At 36.5% G+C, this 21,749-nt stretch overlaps 4 protein-coding genes across 7 annotated transcripts; 1 reads left to right on the top strand and 3 right to left on the bottom strand.

Annotated features, from left to right (window-relative positions):
- Window positions 1–331: 331 nt before the first annotated feature.
- Window positions 332–2,514, bottom strand: LOC103331367 (flavonoid 3',5'-methyltransferase-like). Of its 2 annotated transcripts, none has more exons than XM_008233989.2 (5): window positions 2,343–2,514; window positions 1,932–2,017; window positions 1,283–1,427; window positions 1,064–1,195; window positions 332–807 (listed from the first exon to the last, which is right to left on the bottom strand). In XM_008233989.2, the coding sequence occupies exons 1-5, from the start codon at window positions 2,400–2,402 to the stop codon at window positions 514–516; spliced, it is 717 nt and encodes a 238-aa protein (XP_008232211.2). In that variant the 5' UTR covers window positions 2,403–2,514; the 3' UTR covers window positions 332–513. The 2 variants fall into 2 exon arrangements, with proteins under 2 accessions (XP_008232211.2, XP_008232212.2); XM_008233990.2 differs by having other exon boundaries at window positions 332–804; window positions 2,343–2,502.
- Window positions 2,515–5,154: 2,640 nt separating this feature from the next.
- On the bottom strand, window positions 5,155–10,335 carry LOC103331365 (chromo domain-containing protein LHP1). The gene is made up of 6 exons (XM_008233987.2): window positions 9,737–10,335; window positions 9,513–9,538; window positions 8,994–9,080; window positions 7,985–8,758; window positions 5,600–5,660; window positions 5,155–5,498 (listed from the first exon to the last, which is right to left on the bottom strand). Exons 1-6 carry the CDS (start codon window positions 10,091–10,093, stop codon window positions 5,451–5,453), a joined length of 1,353 nt encoding a protein of 450 aa, XP_008232209.2. The 5' UTR covers window positions 10,094–10,335; the 3' UTR covers window positions 5,155–5,450.
- Window positions 10,336–14,126: 3,791 nt separating this feature from the next.
- Window positions 14,127–16,507, top strand: LOC103331364 (protein TRI1-like). Its single transcript, XM_008233986.2, has 2 exons — window positions 14,127–14,589; window positions 16,104–16,507. Exons 1-2 carry the CDS (start codon window positions 14,266–14,268, stop codon window positions 16,227–16,229), a joined length of 450 nt encoding a protein of 149 aa, XP_008232208.1. The 5' UTR covers window positions 14,127–14,265; the 3' UTR covers window positions 16,230–16,507.
- Window positions 16,508–16,770: 263 nt separating this feature from the next.
- Window positions 16,771–20,732, bottom strand: LOC103331375 (alpha/beta-Hydrolases superfamily protein). 3 transcript variants are annotated; one of them, XM_089052978.1, is made up of 8 exons: window positions 20,463–20,732; window positions 20,122–20,294; window positions 19,958–20,010; window positions 18,791–18,905; window positions 18,463–18,585; window positions 17,908–18,079; window positions 17,504–17,707; window positions 16,771–17,195 (listed from the first exon to the last, which is right to left on the bottom strand). In XM_089052978.1, exons 1-7 carry the CDS (start codon window positions 20,595–20,597, stop codon window positions 17,522–17,524), a joined length of 957 nt encoding a protein of 318 aa, XP_088909104.1. In that variant the 5' UTR covers window positions 20,598–20,732; the 3' UTR covers window positions 16,771–17,195; window positions 17,504–17,521. The 3 variants fall into 3 exon arrangements, with proteins under 3 accessions (XP_088909104.1, XP_088909103.1, XP_088909102.1); XM_089052977.1 differs by lacking the exon at window positions 16,771–17,195 and adding an exon at window positions 17,224–17,326; XM_089052976.1 differs by lacking the exon at window positions 16,771–17,195 and having other exon boundaries at window positions 17,325–17,707; window positions 20,463–20,730.
- Between the last annotated feature and the right edge of the window lie 1,017 nt (window positions 20,733–21,749).

Raw genomic sequence — 21,749 nt, 5'->3', positions numbered from 1 at the left:
ATTAAGAACTTCATGTCATGTGATTTCGAATGTAAAGAACCTATTCTGCCTGGATTAATTCATCTTTCCTACAACCAACTGGTTTTAATTAATATCATATACTACATTACTACGAGTTCATGTATCTCTCTTATCACGTGATAAATCACTTGACCAACGAACATGTAGTTATATAAAAGAAACCTCACACACACCCTTCGGTTAAATTTTTGTGTCCGTATATCAAATCACAAGTGTTGAAATTGTTTTGTTTAAGGGTCAATTTTGTTAGAGAATTTATTCCCCAAAAAAAGGACTAGAGACGGCTAAATTATAGAGATAAAGGATATAGTAGCACAAATCAAAATTAGAAACCAATAAATAAAAAAGATTCCAACATCATACAAAGCTCATCTCATCAAGTGAGGAGAATATGTATACCAATACATCATCAACCACATTATTTGAAGACAACAGCTTGATTCATTAGAGAAGTTCAACTGAGCACACTGAAGTTGAAGTTGTTATTACTTCCTACTCGAGGCGCCGGCAGAGGGCGAGGCCATCACCGGTGGTAACATGAGCCAGTTCGATACGGGAGTCAGTGGCTAGAAAGCTGTTCAAATCCCTCGTATGTTTTCTGGGTAGCCTTAACGTTTCCCCCACCGTCTCCTCAGGCTCTGTCACTGAGCCAAACAACAATGTGTTGTCGTATGCTATTATTCCGCCAACTTTAACAAGCTTCAGCATCAGCTCATGATATTCAATGTAGTTGTCCTTGTTAGCATCCACAAATGCATAATCGAAGCTCCCTTCTTCCTTCCCCTGCTTGCTTGTTTAGAACTCCAAATCAAAATACAATTCTATCCATATGAACCACAAATTCCGGATAATGTTCTCTCGTAGACTTATGTTGCTAGACTGAAAATTTGGACTACATGTTCAAGTAAAGAGTCAACTTATCATCACTACCCTAAATTGATCGTTTGGCAACATACGATAGTTCGATAAGAGATTAATTTTCAAACTACTTGTACGTTGTTTGTTAAACAAAAATACGTACGTGTGTAATGTACAAACTTACATTAGTAATGAGATCATTTAGGACTGAGAGGGCATCCGAGTGAAAGAAATTAATTTTATGGTCCACACCAGCCTTCCGAATGAACGGCAATCCAAACTCGTAGGCTTCTTTGTCTGGATCGATTGCTATAATCTGAAAAATTCATGTTGAAATTCCATAACTAATTACTAATGTTAATGAAAATTGACAACAAAAAGAAAGAAAGAAGAATAAGAATACTTTTCCATCATGAGGCAGTGCAAGAGCAGTAGTAAGAAGAGAATAGCCAGTAAATACTCCGAGCTCTAATGTCTTCTTTGCATTCATGATCTTCAGAAGCATGGAGATCAGCAGCCCTTCATCAACAGGCACATTCATAATGCTCCTGAAGTTGGTATAGGGCTCATTCTTGTAAGACCTTGGTTTAATTTTTTGCTTATATATACACACACACAAAGGAATACACAAAGGAGGCTCAGCTGTAATCAACTAGTAAGTTAATATGGTACTAACTGCTTGTTTGGGCCTACTTTATGATGTAATCTAATAATCAGAACCATTCAAATTTTTTTATCATCATTCAAAGATTGTCTGTAAAAATTTCATCCAAATCCGAAATCATTTAACCACTTAATTATTATTGTCAATATTTATCGAAAACATTGTGTTCGTCTATTTATTTGATTAGAGTTAGATAACTAAACGCGTTTTAATTTGAGTGAATTTTTGCAATAATGGTTTTTCATTGATGATCTAAAAAGTAAACAATTTGAATCATTAGATAAATTGTGAAGTGGGTCGAAACGAGTGCTTAGCGCCATATTGAGTTACTAATTGACTAGCGCTCGATCGCTTATTTAGTTAATATAAATGCAAATATTCAACATACCAGAACTTGTATTTCTCGACAGTGGCTTCCCTTAGTAGTTTCAACTGCTCATGTTCCCTTGGGTAGCAGCTTGTGTCGAGGATGTACTGCAATAACACAAGAAAGGTCAATGGCCATCAATGGAGGGGAAAGTAAATCTAAAAGTTAAGGTTAATTTAGTAATTTGATTTTACACCCTACTAGTTTTAGCTTTCTGCTCTATGCTTGTAGTAATTATTTATTTATTTTTAATCACAGAGAAACTTCGTTAGATAAATTTCAACAATGCAATCACAGACATCAACATGACATTTAACGTACAAATCCCAAGCGGACAACAAATTAACATGCTAAAAGCTTTAAAAATATAAGCTCAACGGTCTATGATCTGTGTTAACCAGATTGGTACACAGAGAGGAAAAGAAAATGAACCTTTAGAAGAGCAGGGCTTTTGAGGATGATCTTCTGCTCTTGTTTGCCTTCTTCTGCCATGCTCAACAACAACAGCTCTATCTCCAAAATGTGAGAAAACTTTGATGCTTCTATATTTTTGTGTCCGTTGCTTTCTTTTACAAATTCTTTGGTTGTTTTGAAACCATTTCTGACAGCATATTTAATTTTTCTGTTACCATTTGCCCTGTGCCCACCGTTACCCATCTGACGTTTTCACATCTGTTCTTCCACTTAACTCTAACTTAACGGTGGGTGGGAGTTGTTCACGGATTGGGTGTGGATGGGAGTTCGATGTTGGGTTTTTTTATTTATATTTATATTTATATTTTTTAGCAGAAGTTATTTCTTATCCTAGCCCCAAACATGGCTTCAGAGCCTCTGCCTTGTCTTGCAGTAATTTTGATTGAGATCTGTTGATCCACTAGTCCACAGGACTTAGGAATGAAGAAAGGATTTGGTTGGTCTGACTCTGAGCTAGGTATTCATGGAGCATGGATCAATGGAGTATTCCAGCAAACAACGTTACTGGGTGTTAGAAATCAAACTCCGTTAATTTAATTAAACTTAACACTGTTAACTTAGAGTTAAGTGGAAGGACAAATGGTAATAGGAAAATTGAACTCCGTTAATTGTCGTTGCATGTGTGATTTAATGTAATTGTTACAAAAATCTCAAAAATTAAACTCTTCTAATGGCAACTAACGTCTTATATAAGCCAGTTACGCAATTAAATATTCCCCGACCTTTATGTGCTTTTTACTTCATAATAAATTGGCCTTGATCAACGTTGAGATGAAAATATTAAACGTTCTCTCTAACTTCAATGCTCAAAATTTTGACAAAAACATTTATCCATCTAGTGGAAAGAGTCTTGACTTACGGATCTGGGATCTCAAGTTAAAACTCACCTCCTTTAATATCACTTGTATAATAAATTTTGACAAAAAAAAAAAAATAAAAACACTTCAATGCTTAAAATCAATGTGAAGCCATGTCCTCTTTAAGAGCTTCTCACTCCTCACTTATGTAAATAAAAAAAAAAGTTGTTTGTAGGAATACAATAACCATATAGTTTCTAAAGTGCGAAATATACTTTTTAAGGACAATTTCTTACATGCTTCAACCTAAAATGTTGTCCTAATAAGCATTTACCACATAGCTTGGCTCTTGATAATTGAGGGGAGAATTCCTCCTGACATGGTGACGTGGTGACCTCAAATTCAACATATGTTCTTTTCTTTTTCTTTTTTTAAATTCCAAATACGTGTTGTGGATCATTTTAACTCAATTTTTATTGCAAAGCTTTTTTTTACTCTATCAATGCATATCCGATAGTTCGAATTTATTTTATTTAAATTTTCATTATTAACTTAAATAAGTAAATAATTTAGTGTACTTTCAATGCATAAAAAAATCAAATTACTCACACAAGTAATATTTATAAAACTATATAATAATAAAAAAGTAAGTTCTATATTGTAGGTAGTCGGATTAAGCTTTAATCCATATTTGATTTGTTATGTTAAAGAATTATCTCACATCAGATTAAAAATCTAAATCTATATTCTATTACAGTCACAGTAGATTAAAAGTCTCAATCTATATTCTATTATTTACATCGAATTCGGATCAAAATCCGATCCATTCACATGTCTAGAACAAGAAAATAAAAATGGCTGAACAAGTGTAAAATGGACATTATAAAACTTAGGGGTGTGTTTAGAAAAATTGTTGATGCAAAAAAAAAAAGAAAAGAAAAAAGTTCTAGAGGAAAAGAAAAGGGGTGAGAGAGAGAGTATAACATGCATGAATGTGCTAACAAAAACATGCCATACAAGCCAGCTGTTGCTGGTTATGTAATAAACGAGCTCACACCAGATGATACAGGACAAGGAAGAGAACAAGTAGAAGAAACGATCCCACACCGAACCCAAACCCATCACCACCCTGGTCAGAGCTACTTGTTTGATGAACTGTAACCGGAGAAGACATCCCAAATGCGGGAAAAAAATAAGAAACAACTTGTAAAGCTAGCAAAACTAAAAGAAGAAGAAGCATCACAAAAGCAAAGGTGGCTCTCCCCTCTGTATCTGCCCCTAATTGGAACAACGACACTGAGATTTCCAAGAGGGATACTAAGGTAGGTTTGCAGATGATCAAGCCCAATGCTCCTACCATTAGAGAAGGAACAAGTGGTGAAGGCCCTCTGCTCCCCATTGCAGTCTTCAAGCTCAGTTGCTCTCTATTTACTTGTTTTAAGAAGCTCAAAGCAAGCAAAGGAGGAGATATTGGAGAGGAAGGCTTGTTTGTTAGTAGCAGAAGCAGATCACTTCTAAAACAAAATCACTCTTTTTTGTTGCATATCTGATGGTTTGTTGAGCGAAGCCAACGTCTCTACAGGAATCTGTGTTCTTTTTTAATTGTTGTTATTTGACGTATAGGATGTAGCTGAGCCTTGGCAGCCAACCACAGGATTTTTCATGAACATATACTATTTAATTTACATGGATTAGTATAGTATAGGAAACAGCTTCTTAACTATTTATTTTCTCTTTCCTTGGTCAAAGTTTAGTTGAGTTAAATAATACTGACAATAGGACATGTTTTCCAATGCCTTCAAGAAAGGGCGCTTTGATGACAACACTAACGAGAAATTCAAGATTCACACGAACGAAATCTGGAAATGGATAAATGTTTCATTCTGCTCACATAATATAACAGCTAAAAGGAGTCAACCTTTTCAAATATTCTGTGTGTGTAGACAGAGAGAGAGAGAGAGAGAGAGAGAGAGTTACTGACGAGATGTGTTCATTTCCATGTTAAAGATCCAGATACAACAAATATGTAGATAAAAAAAGAGATGGCCTTTTAGTGATCTCCATATTACCTAATAATACAGTAAACTTTTGTGGTCAATAGATGAGTGAGAAATAGGAGAAACACGCTGATCAGCTACTGGTATATGACTAAGTTCACCAAACTACGTTTGTTAACCTGCACTCTCTCTGCAACTACAATATTTCCAACACTGTGTACAGCTGACAACTAAGAGATGCAGATTTAGCTATTCTCCGTTTACACCTTGAATTACAATGTAGAATTGTACCGGAGATGTTGCTCGTAAAAATCGATCAACTGGAAAAGAGGAGAGAGATTAGCCAATAATTGTTAGCTACTGGCGCCATTGCAATGTTGTCAATAAAGAATGTATATCCTGTTTCACAATAATCACTTACCAAAAGTGGATGATTAACCTTGAGAAACTTGTTATCCACTACCACTTCTGTTCCGTCAGACCTATAACAAGGCAACCACATATAAAAACGTCATGAAGCAGGTGAAGAGAACTATGTGATACAGGTTAAAAGTTGGATCTGTAAGCAATTGAAGGATCTGGAATGGCTGGACTTTCCAGATTTCATTTCTATACAAATAAAAACAATAAAGAAGCAGCAGCCAAACATGTTGACAATAAAATGCCAAATTGCAATTTTCTAGGAAAATACTGTAGTAGTAGCGTTAAATAGGACTGCATTACATGCTAAGATAGCTCAAACACTGAATAGTCCATAAACAATCAACTCCCACAGGATCTAATTTTCAGCCAGCCAATTTCTCTGATGAAGGTCATCAAAAAGATATATAGTTTAAGCCATTAAAGACTTTCGCAGTTAATGCAATGGATGTCAGGCATGTCAACCAACAACATGTCCAAACATCAGAATCACACGAATCCTCAAATACTGTAGTTTGCACAAGTTATCACAAGAAGACTAGGAAATAAGTCATCTTCCGCTGAACATTAATATTAAGAATGTAATTTAAGTAAATCATAAGCTTTCAGAACAAATTGCTTAAAATATAAGCTTTGATAACATTTGAAGAAATGTAAAAAAGTTGCAGATTGCCAAATGTGCCTGTGCAATGACTCTATAGAACTGCCCAGACTCAGAAGCCATCAGGAACAAAGCATGTGCAGCTACTCTGATATCATATGTTACTGCTCCTAAGCAATAAATTACTCAAGAACTTTTACTACAAGTAAACTACACATTTTCTCACTTCAACTACAATGGGGTGATAGTGGTCAAAGGATTAGTCTGAAGATCCACCAAGAATGTTCTATTCTAGCCCACATACAGAGTGATGGTCCAATTAAAACATGCAACACGTGCCAGAACTTACTAAAAGCATGAAAACAGTCAAACAAATAGACTGTTTCAACCAAAGATGGAAGACCTATTAGAACTAAATTCTTTTGATTAGACCACAAGAACTAAATTATAAAAGTATAAATACATTTTTAGGTCTGACTTGTGACCACAATAAAATCGAACAACGTAACACAAACAAATAAATCATGCTTGGCACACGTGTCACAAAGAATGGTGCAGAAAAGGATAAGAGGATTGGGCAATACTCCTTGCATGCAGAGTGTAGCTTTGTATTATATCAGAGGAAGAATCTTAATTCACATACAAAACTGTGCTTCCCAAGTGATCCAAATTCCAAAAGGAACAACGGTGAAGCATAAGAAAAAGCTATGAGGTAGGGCTTACGAGTGCTTCTACAAGAGTCATATTCATATCAGATTCTCTCTCTCTCTCTCTCTCTCTCTCTCTCTCCAAGTTTGACAACCTTTCCAATGTGTAATAGTTTAAGAGATGATCTCACCCACTCCACCAACCCCTCACACCACCTTAGTTCAAGGGAGAGGTGATGCCCTTTAGTCCAAAGTCTTCAGTATTGGACCCAGTATGTTTTAAGTGCACATTTTTGCTGCCTTTATGAAGTCTAAAGCCTTACCTAATTCGTATCTAATTCCCAAGACAATTGTATTATTATCATTCAGGACTATATATGTGATTAATTTGGTACATGACTGGAATCATGTCTATTTCCAAATATGAGTTGGTGTCATAGAGCCTGTAGTTTGCGTGGGAGGCATAATGGATTTTCACAAGGGAAATTCCTCATGCTCTTATCAAATATCTAAAAATGATCGAGGTGCATTAATCAGCAACATAGTAACAATTCCAAATTCAGAACTCCTGCTAGAAAAAGATGGTATGAATGATCAATGCAATTTGAAAAATATCAAATGTTTTAACATCATAATTTCAGTAATATTTTCTGCACAACATTGCTCTATGTATGATATTAGAGAAACTAGTATTCAAGGAGAATGCTCTTAATAAGCCATCTAGACATATGAGAAGAAGAACTAATTTGTAGATGATTACCACAAAACTGTATGTATATATAAGAATCTTTTAGTTGTATGCTTGGCATCTTTTAGATGAATAATGAATTAGGAAAATAAATAGCTCATTGAAATGCTAACAGTAACTGATATGTATCACTGGTAGGCACATATAACCCAGTCATGGCACAATTTGGTAGCGGACATTGGAGATGGTTATTATAAAGGGACGGCAATTTCCACCGAAGGGAGTATGCATTTTCTTTTTATGAACCAGAGGAAGAAAAAAGGTACTAATGGGGTATGCATTTTATTTAACCTATTCAAAACATAAACTATTCGTAAATCCAGTCAGAATATATACGTAAAGTTATCCTCAAAGATGGAATAGAAATATAAATTGAAGTTTAAGACAGACCTCATTGCCTTAAAGGTGACTGACACATCCTGGACATCATTTGACACGGAAGTTGAATACCCTATTGGCTTGATAATCTTGGTGATACGCACTGCACTTTTGGATTCATCAATCTTATTCCTGCGACTTGAATTTTCCCCAGCATAATCAAGATTTTCTGCCCCTGATTGATTAACTCTGCCACCATATCTAACACTGACTCTGCTTGTTGCATTTGGTGTAGCACCCACTTCAGACAATTGCGTCTCTTGTTTAAACCTCTTCACAGAACCAGACTTCCTTCTCTTAGCTCCAGTATTGCGATTGCTCTGTACTGGTTCTGCACAGTCGACCTTGGAAAGACCATTAACTTCAGATGCCTTTGCTTCTTGGAAATGTACAGAAAGTTTATCTGAATTGACAATATTAGTAGATATTGTTGCTCTGAGCTCACTAAGCTTTGGATCATACTCATTTTCCTCTCTCCTTTCACCAATTTCTTGGGAAGCATTTGAACACCAATTCTCAGCATCAACTTTCTTGGTGGTTTCAGTATTATTGACATGCCCATCATTCTCTCCTTCAAATGCTACGCCCACAGACTGCTGAGGGGGCGGAAGATCAACAAGGCTCGGGCAGGTGAGAGCAGCGGAGGACAGAACTTTATCAACCATGCTGATTTCCACATCTGTCACGTTGTAGATAGGATCAGTAGAACGCTGCTGCCTCTTCTTGGGTTGAGAATGAGGAGTCCCGGACTTGCGCTTGCGCTTCCGATGCTTTCCAGCACGCAAGCTTTAAAAAAGACATAATAAAAATAATAAAAATGAAACTTAAAACTTTGCATTTGTTGCTCAAGCTACCTATAAAAAAATGAACCCAATCAGCATAACCAGAATTTTAAAATGAGTCAGTTTTTAATATCTTTGTAAGCTCAAGCACTGCGAATTGTTAGTGTCCTTTACTCCTGTTTTTGGAAAACCAAATGAATAACTAGAGGGAAATGGAAGAAAACTAAACAAAATAATACCTTTCCTCAAATGCTTCGATAACATCAGCAATTGAATGGAGATTATCCAAGGGCTCCCATGTATTGTCAGTCTCTGGCCAACCACGCCTGTATAATGAGCCAATAGCAATAAATATACAGAATTAATTAACAAGAGATCCCGATTATATGGAAGAAAAAAAACTTTATTAGTACCAACTTTGGAGTTTTTATAATGTAGTACGAGAGTATGGCTGTTTTCTAGTACCATATAATAATTTCTCCCATCTTTGGATGTCGTATCATATTTTAAGATTGGGATTATATATTACGTAGGGGTTGAGGATTTATTTGCTTATCACTATTTAGGGTTTCTTTATCGAGTTAGGAATGTCTATAAAAGGCCTTAATCTTCTCCCCACTCCCTTCTATTCCCTATCTATTCTCTGTCTGACATCAACAAGACTTGCATGATTTGATTTGATATAATGAAGCAGTGTATGTGCATAAAGTAAGTTAAGAAACAACAAGAAAAAAATGATGAGAGAGAGGTTCACGCACCATTTGATGAGATACTGGAGCTCACCCTATATTGTTGATTTTCCCACATTCCAACGAGAACATAAGGAAACAAAACACTTAGTAATCAGAAGAAATATGTAAACAAACACAAAAACCCATCATTTTCTTATCAAAACTTCAACAAAACAGCAAAACTAAAAGAACCCAGTTTAATTCTCTAAAGCAATAATATAACCCACAAAAAATTGGGGGGAGAGTAGTACCTTGCGGACCCTTTTTCGGCGTATGGCTTCGATTTCGTAGTAGCCCTCGGCAAGCTTGTTGCGCTCTCTATTCTCATCGTCATCAACAACACCATCAGCCTCACGATCACCATCACCCCCAACCTCACCATCATCTTCACCCTCGCCCTCGGCCTCACCATCGTCAGCTTCTTCGAGAGCTTGAGGCTCTTGAAGCTCTTGCTGTTGCTCTTGGGGTTGCTCTAGAGCGGCTGCGTTACCTTGCAGCTGAAGAAGAGAAGCAAAAGGAGCATTTGGGTTGTTGCTGGTATCTTGAAGAACAACATCAAGAGGCATTGCTTCCCAACTCTTCCTTCTTCCTCCTCCCTTCACTTTCATTTGTGCCCAAATCAAATGGCACAGCTACTACTTGTACTAGTGATAGGATTCTTCTTAAACGATTAAATCTACAGCTAAATTAAAATCCCACAAAACTCTCTCTCTGTCTCTCTCCCTCTCTCTCTCTCCTTCTCTACAGTGCAGAACCCCAATTCCCCCCAAATATGTTAACCTGGCCACCACTTCCTTTTCAAGCGTTTTCTCCCAACTCCTTTGTCCTTACCCCTATTTCTCTCTCTTCCTCGCTCTCTCTCTCATTCGTTTATTTTCTTTTTCTTGGGAGTAATGGTCAAGTTAATTAGGTGATTTGGCCTCTCTTTTTTTTCTTTTTTTTTTCCGGAAGTACAAAAGTAAATTACAAAGAGGATTCCGAGTAATTCCTAAATTCTTTTGATCATACAAAAGTCTCATAGCCATTAGTGAGAAAGATTATGAAACTAAATAAAGAAGTTATGTTGATGGTGACCCACATTAGCTAAAGCATTAGCAACAATATTCGGATTTTAGAGATCTCAAGGTGCTGTAAAAGGTCTTGAATATTCAATAAGATACAATAAATTTGTCACAGTGGAGAACCATTTTTGCTGCAAAAGTTTAATAAGTATTTGGGAATCGCCTTCAATAACAAGATTGGAATTACCAAAACGCTTAGCTCAACCAAATGTAAGATCAAAAGCTTCAGCTTCCAAAACATAGGTAGAGAATTGGAGGTGGCGGTTGGTGTTTGTTTGGATCTGTTCTTCTGATGCCCATAGTCACAATACGTTTTTTTTAGTATGTATGAAGATTTACGATGCTTTCTTTAGATGATATGAGGCTTTTTTTGATGTACTTGCGTAGTGATGGGATGTGCTTTAATGGTTTTGAGGTTGGTGTTTGTCTAGATTTGTTCTAATACCCGTAGTACGATTTTGACTTTGTACTAAGAACTATGATGCTTTCTCTGGATCATAAGATGACTTCTTTGATAAGTTTCTTTTTTGTATAAGTTGTTTGACTCTTTAGTCAATAACATGGATGGTTTCCTACTCGTGGTTCTATTTTCTCTGGGAAGGTTTTAACGAGACTGCCGTTAACATGCTAATAATTCTTACCATGCAATGTTTCTTATGGGTTTAATGACATACCATCTTTTCTCAACAACAAAAAAAAAAACCAGAGGTAGAGAACCTACAATTTTTGTGTAGCCACTACTATTTCTAATAATAAAACCGGCAGCATATGTGCCATATGATTTAACTAAACCGTCAAACTGAAGTTTCCAATTAGATAAAAGAGGTGCATCCCATTTTAACGTAACTTTTGAATGAAATCATTGTTTCTTCTTCTTAATTTTCTTATGCCAAATATCATAAAGAAATGTTTTAACATGAGTGCACATTAGGTAATTTATTTTTAAAATCAAATTATTTATTTGTAGCCAAATTTGCCAGCAAATTGTTAGAACTTTTTCCAAATTTGTAGACAATATGAATTGTTTTTGGCACAGCAATTCAATGAAATTACCAAATTAATTTCAAATTTGACTGGCAAAAAGGATTCCAAGAAAATATTATTAATATGTTCAACATCATTATGATATAAGAGGCAATAATGATGGATAGAGAAAAATCTAACCAAATGTTCCCTAGTAAAAAGGCATTTTTTAAGAAAGATCTAAGCAAAATTTTAATTTTCGGGGGGAATTGCAAGTGTCCAAATTCATTTCAAAACATGTTGGGGAATGCTTGACGAATGCTTTTTTTGTTTATACAAGCAATATGGAGGAAGGGAGGAATCGAACATAGGACCTCAAATGCATGGGTAAATGCTTTTAACCACTTAATCTACAAGCCCCTTGCACTTGGGAAAGGTTTAAAAAGAAGAGTAATAGCAAATTTTACAACAACAAAAAAAACAAAATTGGTGAACGATTGGAGCCCAAACAAATTTATGAGTCTGTATAGTTAAATGATTATTGAAACCAAGTTTCTTTCATCCCATCACATAGTGTTGATTGATTGGTTTGAAGTTAAAATTAACTTTGAATCAAATTTATTTTTAAAAGGTAAAATATTTGGTGAGCAAATTTGATGAGTAAATTTTGTGACTTTAGACATTATTATTTATTTTTGTGACTTCCCTACATTTTGTGTTAATTCAATAAAAGTTTAAATTGACAATAACAATTTTGGGGGAAGGACAAAGAAGTTGGGACTAAGAAGTCTTGTTGGTGTTAGGATCGAGAACAATGCTGAAGTTTATAGCATTATAAATGGATGCTAATGGATCTGGCCTAGTGATACTTTTTAGGCATCGTTTGGGATCACTTTTTTTCACCAAAAACCCACTTCACTTTAAAGTTAAGTAGTTGAAGGTGTTTGATAAAAATAAAATATTCCGATTATTTTAAAAGCAATGGCCTTTGACAACAATTTTTAAAAGCAGGCTTTGGAATTGCTTTTCAAAAGAAACATAGATGAGCCTTCAATGAATTTTTTATTTCCCAAAATACCATCATTAATTTTTTAAAATGACATCACCTCCACGTCCTCATCCAACTCAACCACCTCCACCACCACAATTGACAGCCACTACCGCCCCACCACCACCACCTCCTCCTCACCTCCACCACCACCACCTCCACCTCCACCTCCACCTCCACCTCCACCCACCACCACTACCTCCACCTCCACCTCCACCTCCACCTCCACCACAACCACCATCCCCACCACCACCACTACCACCACATGATTAGCGCATAACACTTTCAACATCATGTCTCTTTTAGTCATTATTCACATTTACAACACTTTTATATTAAAATTTACCAAATGGTTTTGACATTGCTTTTTGTACTAACAACACTTTAAAAATATTGTTTACCAAACATGGAGCTGCATTACTTTATAACTAATTATTTTCAAAGCACATGCAACTTTTTTTTTTTAAGTGACAGTAATTCCAAACTAGCCCTTAGGCTAGCCTTGGGAGTAATGGGCTCTAATCGACTTGGTCATCGTTCAATAAGGAGTAAAAAAAACTTGGTCATCTTGTAAGTATTTTCTTGCCACTAAGCATGTAGTTCCATGGGATAATTAAAGTTCGGTTAAATCAAAATATCCATAAATTAGCTTTTATATTTGATTACTCCTATTGTGATGGTATTTGGGCTAACCTACTATAGGGGTGGGCATAATTTCATGTCAACCCGATCATTAGAGTGTTCGGTTGACCTAATAATGAGCAATAGTGATGGGCATTTGAACAAGTGAATCGAGCCGAACTGAGTTGAGAAAAACCGGAAAAAAAATCATGTTGACTAAAATAGTCAAACTAGGCTAAAAACCAAACCAGATCATATTGGATCAGTTTCCATCTCTGTTATTGTCTTGGGAAAACCGGTGTAAACCGAACCGGAATGGTTATGTTAAGTTTATTTATTCATTTAGAACATTAGTAACCCAAGTAATAACTAGATATTTTAGCCCAATTAATACCAAAAAGTCTTAATTCCAATTTATACTCAACTAAATAACTACTCTAGCCCAATTGTTTTCCCTTTCCGTCTTTCTCTCTTTATCCATTGTATATATTTTTGTTTTTATCCAATTTTTCTATACATCCTATTTCTCTTCTTCTTCACCTATTTATATTTTTATATTTCCAATAATAATATAGTTACTAGTTGTACATATTTATCTTTAAATTTTAACAATATTATTATTGAACTTTGAAGTTTTATGTTATGTTGAATTTTAAGATGATTTAATGTGCTACAAAATAAAAAATATGTATCAAGTCATAATTTTTTGTTGTTGTAATTGGGCTAAAGACATTGTAGAAATACAAAATAAAAAAATATTGGGCTTAGGCAAAACTAGCCGAACGCAGCAGTTTGGTTAAATTTTCCATTTCTCTTGTATATTCTGAGTTGGATCCTGCAAGCCTGCATGGCTAGGCCCAAGCCCAAGCCCAACAAAATAAAATGAAAATCCAATGGTTTATTGGATATTTAATTTAAAAAATAAAATAAAATGAAGCTAATAGGAGGAGAGGGGGAGAGGAAGCGTTTGAAAATAGGCAGAAGTGGGTCTTCTAAATATTAGGGCACAGAGATCAAAGAGAGAGTGAGAGTAGAGAGCAGAAAATTGTGTTGCTGTGACTTGTGTGAGAGAGAGAGGCTGAGAACAATGTCGTCTTCCAATGTGTTTAGGGTTTTCAGAGGATGCAGGGCTCTCATGGCACCGGCCAGATCCTCCAGCTCCACTGCTGGAGCTGCTGTTTCTGCCTCAAAGGCCGCCACTGCTGCCGAACCAAAGCCAAAGGCCAAGACCAAGGCCAAGGCCAAGGCAGCAGCTGACTCGACCAAACCCAAAATCCCTAACAGGAGCCTCGGGATTATGAAGCCAATGCCGATCTCACCAGCTCTTGGTAGCTTCCTTGGCGCCTCTGAGTCCTCTCGCGCTGAGGCCGTCAAGCAGATCTGGGCCCACATCAAGCTCCACAACCTGCAGGTCCTCATCCTCCTTTCCTTTTTGTGGTTTTTGCTAGTGGGTTCCAATAAAATGCTTTGTTTTTCGTTATTTATGGGTTTTGCTTCAAATTTCTTTATAACTACAAGAATATATTTGGGAAATGAAAGAGAATAAAAAGGAAACCAAGCCCTAAACCCTAAGCCCTAAATTGCACCCAAAAAAAAAAAAAAAGCTGTTGTCTGTTGCAAACAAAGGGATATCTGGACACCTCAGTCTGACTTAGCTGATGGGAGCTTGGCTCAATGCAGATTTACTTATGATAAAGTTATTTATCTATTTTCTTATCATTTTATTATTTTCGAAGTTGATTAAAGCCAAACAGGTTGTTTCTGCTTTGGATGAAGCTTTCCATGTTTAAACAAGCTGCGTTTTCTTATGTTAACTGAGTTACTGCTCTGTATTTCTATAGCTACTGGTTGCCTTTAATCTAGTTTAGTGTGGCTGGGTTATAGACTGTTCCAGGAGTCATGTCAAGTACTCATCCCAATATATGCATTGCCCTCCACATCACGTAGACTCATATTATGTTGGCTCATGTCTGTTCGCATCTGATATACATATCTTATTGTAATAACCATTAAGATCACCTTTTCAAATTTTCATGGTTTTCTGTATATGTTGACGGAATATGGGTTCTTGATCTTTAACTTTGATGTACAGTTTGGATAATTCACGGTTCTCAGTAGTCACTTTGGATTCCATTTGATGTTTTAATGTCTGTTTCTTTTTCATCAGCATGTTATCACATCCTTTTTGAGAATGCCTTGTTTGCAATTAGGTAGTTGTCCATTAAGTTAGAGGGGTGCTATGTTTTAACAAGCTTGACGGATAGTGAGTGGCTATTACAGCTAAGAAATGTTATGTTAGGTCTTTTTTTCTTGACATAAGCATATCTGCTGGGGGATAAAGTAAATTTTGCTATACAAAATTCTGATCTCCAAAGGAATGAGCATAGACGATATGAAGAAGCAAGTAACAGTGTAAACACTGGCAATTAGCAAAAAGGTTGGAAGACTTTTAAATGTTTGAGTTGCATGGAACAACACATGATTTTTCTTTTGACCTGACAAACTAGATGCAGATGGCAAGGTGCGGCCCAGTGGCCTTAGTACTTGGAACAATGTCTCATCAAAGGGATAGAAATGTTTAGGTTTGAAGCTGCCCATGAAATTCAAATCAGTCTCGCCCCTGTATATCTGTGGGCTGAGTTTGCCTGTAAAGCCAGTTGGTCTAGGACTTTGTAATCGTAAGGGTTTTGTTTTGTCTACTCCAAAGGTGTGATTGCTACTTTTTCTGTTGTTGTTTAGGAAAGTACAGCAGGGATGTGCATCCTGATGTCTTTATCTAGTGGTTGTTTCTAATATGAATCTTGCACATGCTAGTTAAATACTTGTAATTGACATATGAAGTCAAGTCGAGTGGTATTAATAGTTGACATATGAAGTTGAGTTGAGTGGTATTAATCAAATATGTATGCTTTTCTCTGCCTGCAGAATCCTGCTAATAAGAAGGAGATCCACTGTGATGACAAGCTCAAGGCAATTTTTGAAGGGAAGGAAAAAGTCGGCTTTTTGGAAATTGGGAAGCTTCTTTCGCGCCACTTTGTGAAGACTGAATGAATGCTCATTCAATCTCTAATTGATGCATTTTGCTTTGAATCGATGTCCCTAACCCCTGTTTAAAAAAGAAAAAGCAAATCCATTTGGAGATAGTGTAAGTTTCACACTTATGTTTGAGACCATATTATGTAGGCTTGGGGTTTGATAATTGAATTTTAGCTGGAATGCCTTTTGGTTTTGGATGTGTAAAAAGTACGTAGGATCATGAAATGACTTTTATGTAGATCATTTTCTCTTATTTCAGTTTCACATGTTGCTTTTAGCTGTGGTGAATATCATATCATTGATCTTAATTTCTCCCTCTTAAAATTTTATCAAAAGAGGTTGGCAGATCGTAGTGTAAAGGATTGGAAGGACAGCCCCCAGGTGTGTGACTTGTCCTCTTTCCTAACTTTTGCAAAAGAAAAAGGGCAATATATTTCATCACTGTCTCAGTAGAATAATTGGTAATATCTCATTGTTAATTATGGCGTCGTGGGTTCGATTTAATGACCGTGTTACTGTAGATGCTATTCTTATCCTTGATAAAATGTGTGCATGATTTAATAACACAAGGTGCATCTTATTGTCGTGGATTGCATTGACTTCACCATGCAGTAAACGCGCTTGTGCTCGGTCTGATCGTTTTGATTTGCCCTACACCTAATAGGGACACATCTGAATCCATCTAAAACCTAAGGAGTGGTTAACAACATTTGGATTCCATTCTAATCTCCGGCAATATTGCTTGTATAAAAATTAAAAATAAAAACCTAATGAGGTTGCTTTACACAAAACCCATGCCGAAATCCCCCAAAACTCCCCGCCACTCTTTGTCGTTACACGAGTAGTCATGGCGGATTAAGGCAAAAGTAAGCTGGGACTAAGCTGACTATCCTCCACCATTAGCAAGAAGAATACCATCACTTGCATGCACAAATGTACAGACAGTAGCTGGGACTGGGGATGATAGAAAGATAATTTGACCTACAGAGGCAGAACAAGACTTGTGCAATTGGATTACAGTGCAGATGATTAAAATTCCCAAAGATGAGAAAGAACAAGTTTCAAGTCAAATTGCATGATCACTACATCTTCCACCAGTATTATGAGTTCTTCTGCTTGTCCAAGTCAAATAAAATTATAATTAATTACAAACAAATAACTAGAAGAATGCAAAATATTCGAAAAAAGATTACAGTTTATAACTTGGCAAGACATCAAAAAAATTCTTACGAATGGACAGTTGACAAATTACTATGGCATCAATTAAATTATTCTTTTCTTTGCAGTACCTTAGAAGTTGGAAATCATTAAGTAAGGAGGTGATGTATCCATTGCTCTACAATAGCAGGAGACCCATACCATGGTCTCAAGATATCATCTGAACCAACTGGTGAGTGGTAAACACCATCTAAGCTAATATTGAATGCACCCTCAAGATGGGCTGATACTTCTGGTACAACCCCATCTCCCCAAACATCTGCCTGCCCACAGACCTGAAATACATGCTAGTCTCATTGTCAGAATTCGGTCTGCAACCATGGTGTCCGGCTTAAAAGATATGACAACACATAACACCAGGAAACATAACTATAATAAAATCTCATAGAAATTGAATTGAACTCTCAAATGACAATGATAATTTTATTCTGACTGGAAGTAACTGTTTATTCTGCTGAGACAGTTGGGGTTTTACCTGCTTGTACCCTTGCCCGACAAAGCGCGCACGCAAGGTGATTGTGGTTGATGTTGAAGTGCTGATATCATTTATGACAGCAACCTCTGATGAAGGTTCTACACTCGCTATTGGAAGTGCAGAATCAATACTTTCATTTGAGTTCCCAAACAAACGAGCACCTTGGAGATACCTGCAGTTTCCGTATACATAACTCATTTAGATTATAGGATTTTACACTTATATTTGTTAGAGTATGGTGTTATATAATATCTGTGGGGTCTATTAATGTCAAGCTCTTCTGATGCTTCTTTGTTAATTTCATATATGGATGTGGTGTGGTGTCCTGTTCAACCTATCTACTTTTTACTACGTTCATTTTATAGTGTTGCAAGTAACCCTCTTGATGCACCTTAGCAATATAACTGAACTCAAAATTGAAAATTCAACAAGAATTTCACACCAATTAATTTATTCAAATAAATAAAAATGTCTACATAAAGTAAATACATTCAAATAATAACAGAAGCAATATAGAGTAAGAACAAAAAAACAGAATCAAATTATGAGTTTTACCTCCCTGCTATACATACATATTTCACTTCAGGAGTGTAAACAGCTTTTGAGCAATTCTTATCAACGTAATCCAGGAGACCTCTTGTTTGATCAATAACCCCCGACACACCTTTTGGTGGTGGCCTGAACAAAATATAGGTGTCAGTTATTCTCCCAATGAAGTTTGAAGAAGTAAGCTTTTCAAATGGAATATGGAATAACAGAAGTTACTAGACATGTCATGTCATCACCAAACAGCCCTCAGATATGATAAACGTTGATTCACATATGTAAAAGAGATCCAATAGTCATCAGCAGGAAATTAACATGAAAAAGTTTGATGACCTACAGGTGGGGGGTTCCAAGAGTCAACAACAAGGATATATCGGACAGCCCAAATTCTTCAATGTAGAGACGTGCAAGCCATCCTCCTGCTGAGTGTCCAATCAGGGATAATTTCCCACCTAAAAACCATAAGAAATGAAGCAAATAAGTCAATTGCTGTGTTTGATAGAGAACTCACATGTTCAATGAGTCAATGACAGAGGATGGCAAGGAAGGAGAGACCCCATGAACAAAAGGGAACAAATATAGTGTTGAATTTTGCCATGGCCACAAGGAAGATTCACAAGTGAAGGAAGGACGGACATTTCTTATGGCTTTTTTGGGCACATTATCTAACCCGTATTATACTTTAACTCACCCTCCTCAACCCCACCTCTCACACTGAGGGGTCTAGGGGAGGGGAGATCATCATTAAGATGCAAAGCAATTACAAATTGTACAATAACCAATTACTGGGCTTCCAAAAATTTAACAATAAGGTTATATTGGATCAAACCACTCAAGCTAAAGTATTTTCATTAAATCGGTAGGTTAATTTCCCTTTCAAGCATAGCTGAAACTGCTAAAGTGATATCATTGCACTAGAAAAGCTGCTAAAGCATGAGAATTTTAAAATCAAGCAATGCCATTTTCAAAGATGTAATAACACACTAAGAAGTTAACAGATAGGGATATGCCATGGGTATCAACCACCATCACCATTACTACCAAAACCACCAGCACTATCACCACCACCACAAGAGTAACACATTGCCCATCCCTATTAACAGAAATGAAACTAATTATCTTTTAGCATCATCTAAGTTGGCTAAAGAGAATTGACTTACACATGTTCGACTACTCTAATACTAACTCTAGTATTAGATTTCACCTATCTTTCTCAACTTTCAAAGATTACTAATGTCCAGAAGTTAGAGAGCAAGGGGTCTCCATGTTTTCGGCTCAATCGTCTGCAACAGATAGGTTGGCCACCATGTAACAACTCATTCTCTCACCGTTTCTCAACTTCATCCTAACCATACAACACTCGAGATAGATTTTGTTTCAACTTAGCCCAATTCACAATATCTAAAGTGCTCCGAATTACAGAAAGAAAACAAAAAATACATAGATATTGAATTGAAGCAATTGATATACATTTCAAATTTCTAAACAGATGGAGTTGATCAACCTTGTGCCAGCTCCTTTGCCTCTTGTACGGCCTCATCCACCCTCTTCAAATACCTGCCAAAGCATGGTCATTCATCGTTAGATAAATTTAACCCAACCTATTATAATGCCATTAAAACCCCAAAGGGTACTAAAAAATAAACAAACTTGAATTACTGGGCATACCAATCAAGTACAGGGCGAGGACTGAGAGTTCCCCGCCAGTAATTTGGGTCAACCAAACCGGCGGCATTCCTCAGCCAATCAAGTCTTGACACCTTAGCAACTACTGTGGCCACTCCATACTCACCCAAAGTAAGCTCCAACTTCTGGTAGTCAGCTGAATTGTTCCCCAAACCCTGAAATAAATATATATAAAAACCCAGGAAACAGAAACTGAGATATTTGCAAAATGCCAAAGTCCTGCAAAATGCCAAAGTCCCAAAAGTTATGCACACATATTGCAGTTTGATAGAACAAGTGAAACCCAGATGAGGAAAACTTAAGAGAGAAATTATAAGCTTAACTGGAAGAACAACAGCAGGTCGATATGATGATGATGTTGATGGGTCCTGAGAGAATGCAGAGGAGGAGAAGGCCAGTGGTTTCAAAGGAGATAAAAGCATAGCCATTCCCATACCCACACCATGGGAAAGGGGCATGTTGGGCTTGGCAATTTGTAGCCTGTACCAAAAGCCACCAAAATGGAGGGTCACACCAGTTGGTTTTGGTACTTTTGAGAGTTGAGGTTAAGGTGAAGGACACGTTGCCTTTTGCTTTTGCAATCCTCCAGCTCCAATAGGCTTCATTTGTAATCCCAACAAGAACAAAGACCATCAGATCAGATCATCATCAAGCCCAAATAAAATCAAGAGCAAACTGATTCAAGGACATAATCTAATTATTGATACAAACGATATTTTATTTTAAATTTATCTAAATTATAAGGAGGGAATTTGAACTCGGGTGCAAAGAGGGAGCACATGCGTTTGAGCTAATTTAGCTAAACACATGTTTGCTTTGGTCGTTAAAAGCTTACCTTTGCACCGTGATCCCATATTCGAATTCTCTCTTCTTAAATATCGCTCGTATCAAACTGAAAAGAAGTAATAACTTATTTCGTTACGTGCTAAGAAATAATAACACTAACTTATTTCCTCAAAACTTTCAACAAAATTGTATGATACATGCACTTCCAAGAAGCCAAATTTACCCTCACTTTACCTATGCCACTCATGTGCTAATCTTGTTGAGAGAATTAACAAAATTAAGCTCAATTGCAACAATTAGTAAACTCACGAAAAATGAAACTAGAAATACTAAAGTGAACTGCGCCTAAATTATAATTACAAAAATCATAATTTAGCAAAACAGAAAAGAAAAAGAAAAAAGATGAAATGTCCTTTTTATATGTGTTATTATTCTAGCCGTGGAATTTTAATCCGACCTTCTTGACTTGTCCTCTCCATTTGTATTAGTTTCACAGGGAGAAACTGAAGTGAGAGAGTGAGGGGTTTACCCAAAACCCAATATTGATGTAGCAGCAAAGATGGGTTCTTGGGTTTGCTAACCCAGTGGTGCTGATTTATTGAAGAGTGGAAAAATCCACACGTATCTTGTAGAGTCATTTCTGATAGAAACATAGTCATGGTATCCTCCATAAGCAACACAAGGAGCTGGACCTTATACATTTGTGTGCAATTTTTGAAAAGGAAGAAGAGATACAGATTGAGAAGGGGAAAATGTTAATGCATTTTACCATTCAAACAAAAACTACATATACTTGGTGATGATCAGGGTGAACAGAAAGTTGT

The sequence above is a fragment of the Prunus mume genome, linkage group LG5 (genome assembly GCF_029339155.1).
Source record: "Prunus mume cultivar Tortuosa linkage group LG5, ASM2933915v1, whole genome shotgun sequence".
In the NCBI taxonomy this organism is placed as follows: Eukaryota; Viridiplantae; Streptophyta; class Magnoliopsida; order Rosales; family Rosaceae; genus Prunus; species Prunus mume.
The sequence above is the reverse complement of the archived record's forward strand: the minus strand, read 5'-3'. Positions and strand labels throughout refer to the sequence as shown.

What these genes read in the sequence shown, in the direction of transcription:
- LOC103331367 (XM_008233989.2), bottom strand. Translation starts at nt 2,402, where the DNA reads ATGGCAGAAGAAGGCAAACAAGAGCAGAAGATCATCCTCAAAAGCCCT. An exon ending in CACTGCCTCATGATGGAAAA is followed by an intron (nt 1,196 to 1,282) that starts GTATTCTTATTC and finishes TGAATTTTTCAG; the next exon opens with ATTATAGCAATCGATCCAGA. An exon ending in TAAATGATCTCATTACTAAT is followed by an intron (nt 808 to 1,063) that starts GTAAGTTTGTAC and finishes TAAACAAGCAAG; the next exon opens with CAGGGGAAGGAAGAAGGGAG.
- LOC103331365 (XM_008233987.2), bottom strand. Translation starts at nt 10,093, where the DNA reads ATGAAAGTGAAGGGAGGAGGAAGAAGGAAGAGTTGGGAAGCAATGCCT. An exon ending in GCCGAAAAAGGGTCCGCAAG is followed by an intron (nt 9,539 to 9,736) that starts GTACTACTCTCC and finishes TCAACAATATAG; the next exon opens with GGTGAGCTCCAGTATCTCAT. An exon ending in AGGTTAATCATCCACTTTTG is followed by an intron (nt 5,499 to 5,599) that starts GTAAGTGATTAT and finishes CCTCTTTTCCAG; the next exon opens with TTGATCGATTTTTACGAGCA.
- LOC103331364 (XM_008233986.2), top strand. Translation starts at nt 14,266, where the DNA reads ATGTCGTCTTCCAATGTGTTTAGGGTTTTCAGAGGATGCAGGGCTCTC. An exon ending in TCAAGCTCCACAACCTGCAG is followed by an intron (nt 14,590 to 16,103) that starts GTCCTCATCCTC and finishes CTCTGCCTGCAG; the next exon opens with AATCCTGCTAATAAGAAGGA.
- LOC103331375 (XM_089052978.1), bottom strand. Translation starts at nt 20,597, where the DNA reads ATGCCCCTTTCCCATGGTGTGGGTATGGGAATGGCTATGCTTTTATCT. An exon ending in GACCTGCTGTTGTTCTTCCA is followed by an intron (nt 20,295 to 20,462) that starts GTTAAGCTTATA and finishes TATTTATTTCAG; the next exon opens with GGTTTGGGGAACAATTCAGC. An exon ending in GGCAAAGGAGCTGGCACAAG is followed by an intron (nt 18,906 to 19,957) that starts GTTGATCAACTC and finishes TATGGTTTTTAG; the next exon opens with GTGGGAAATTATCCCTGATT.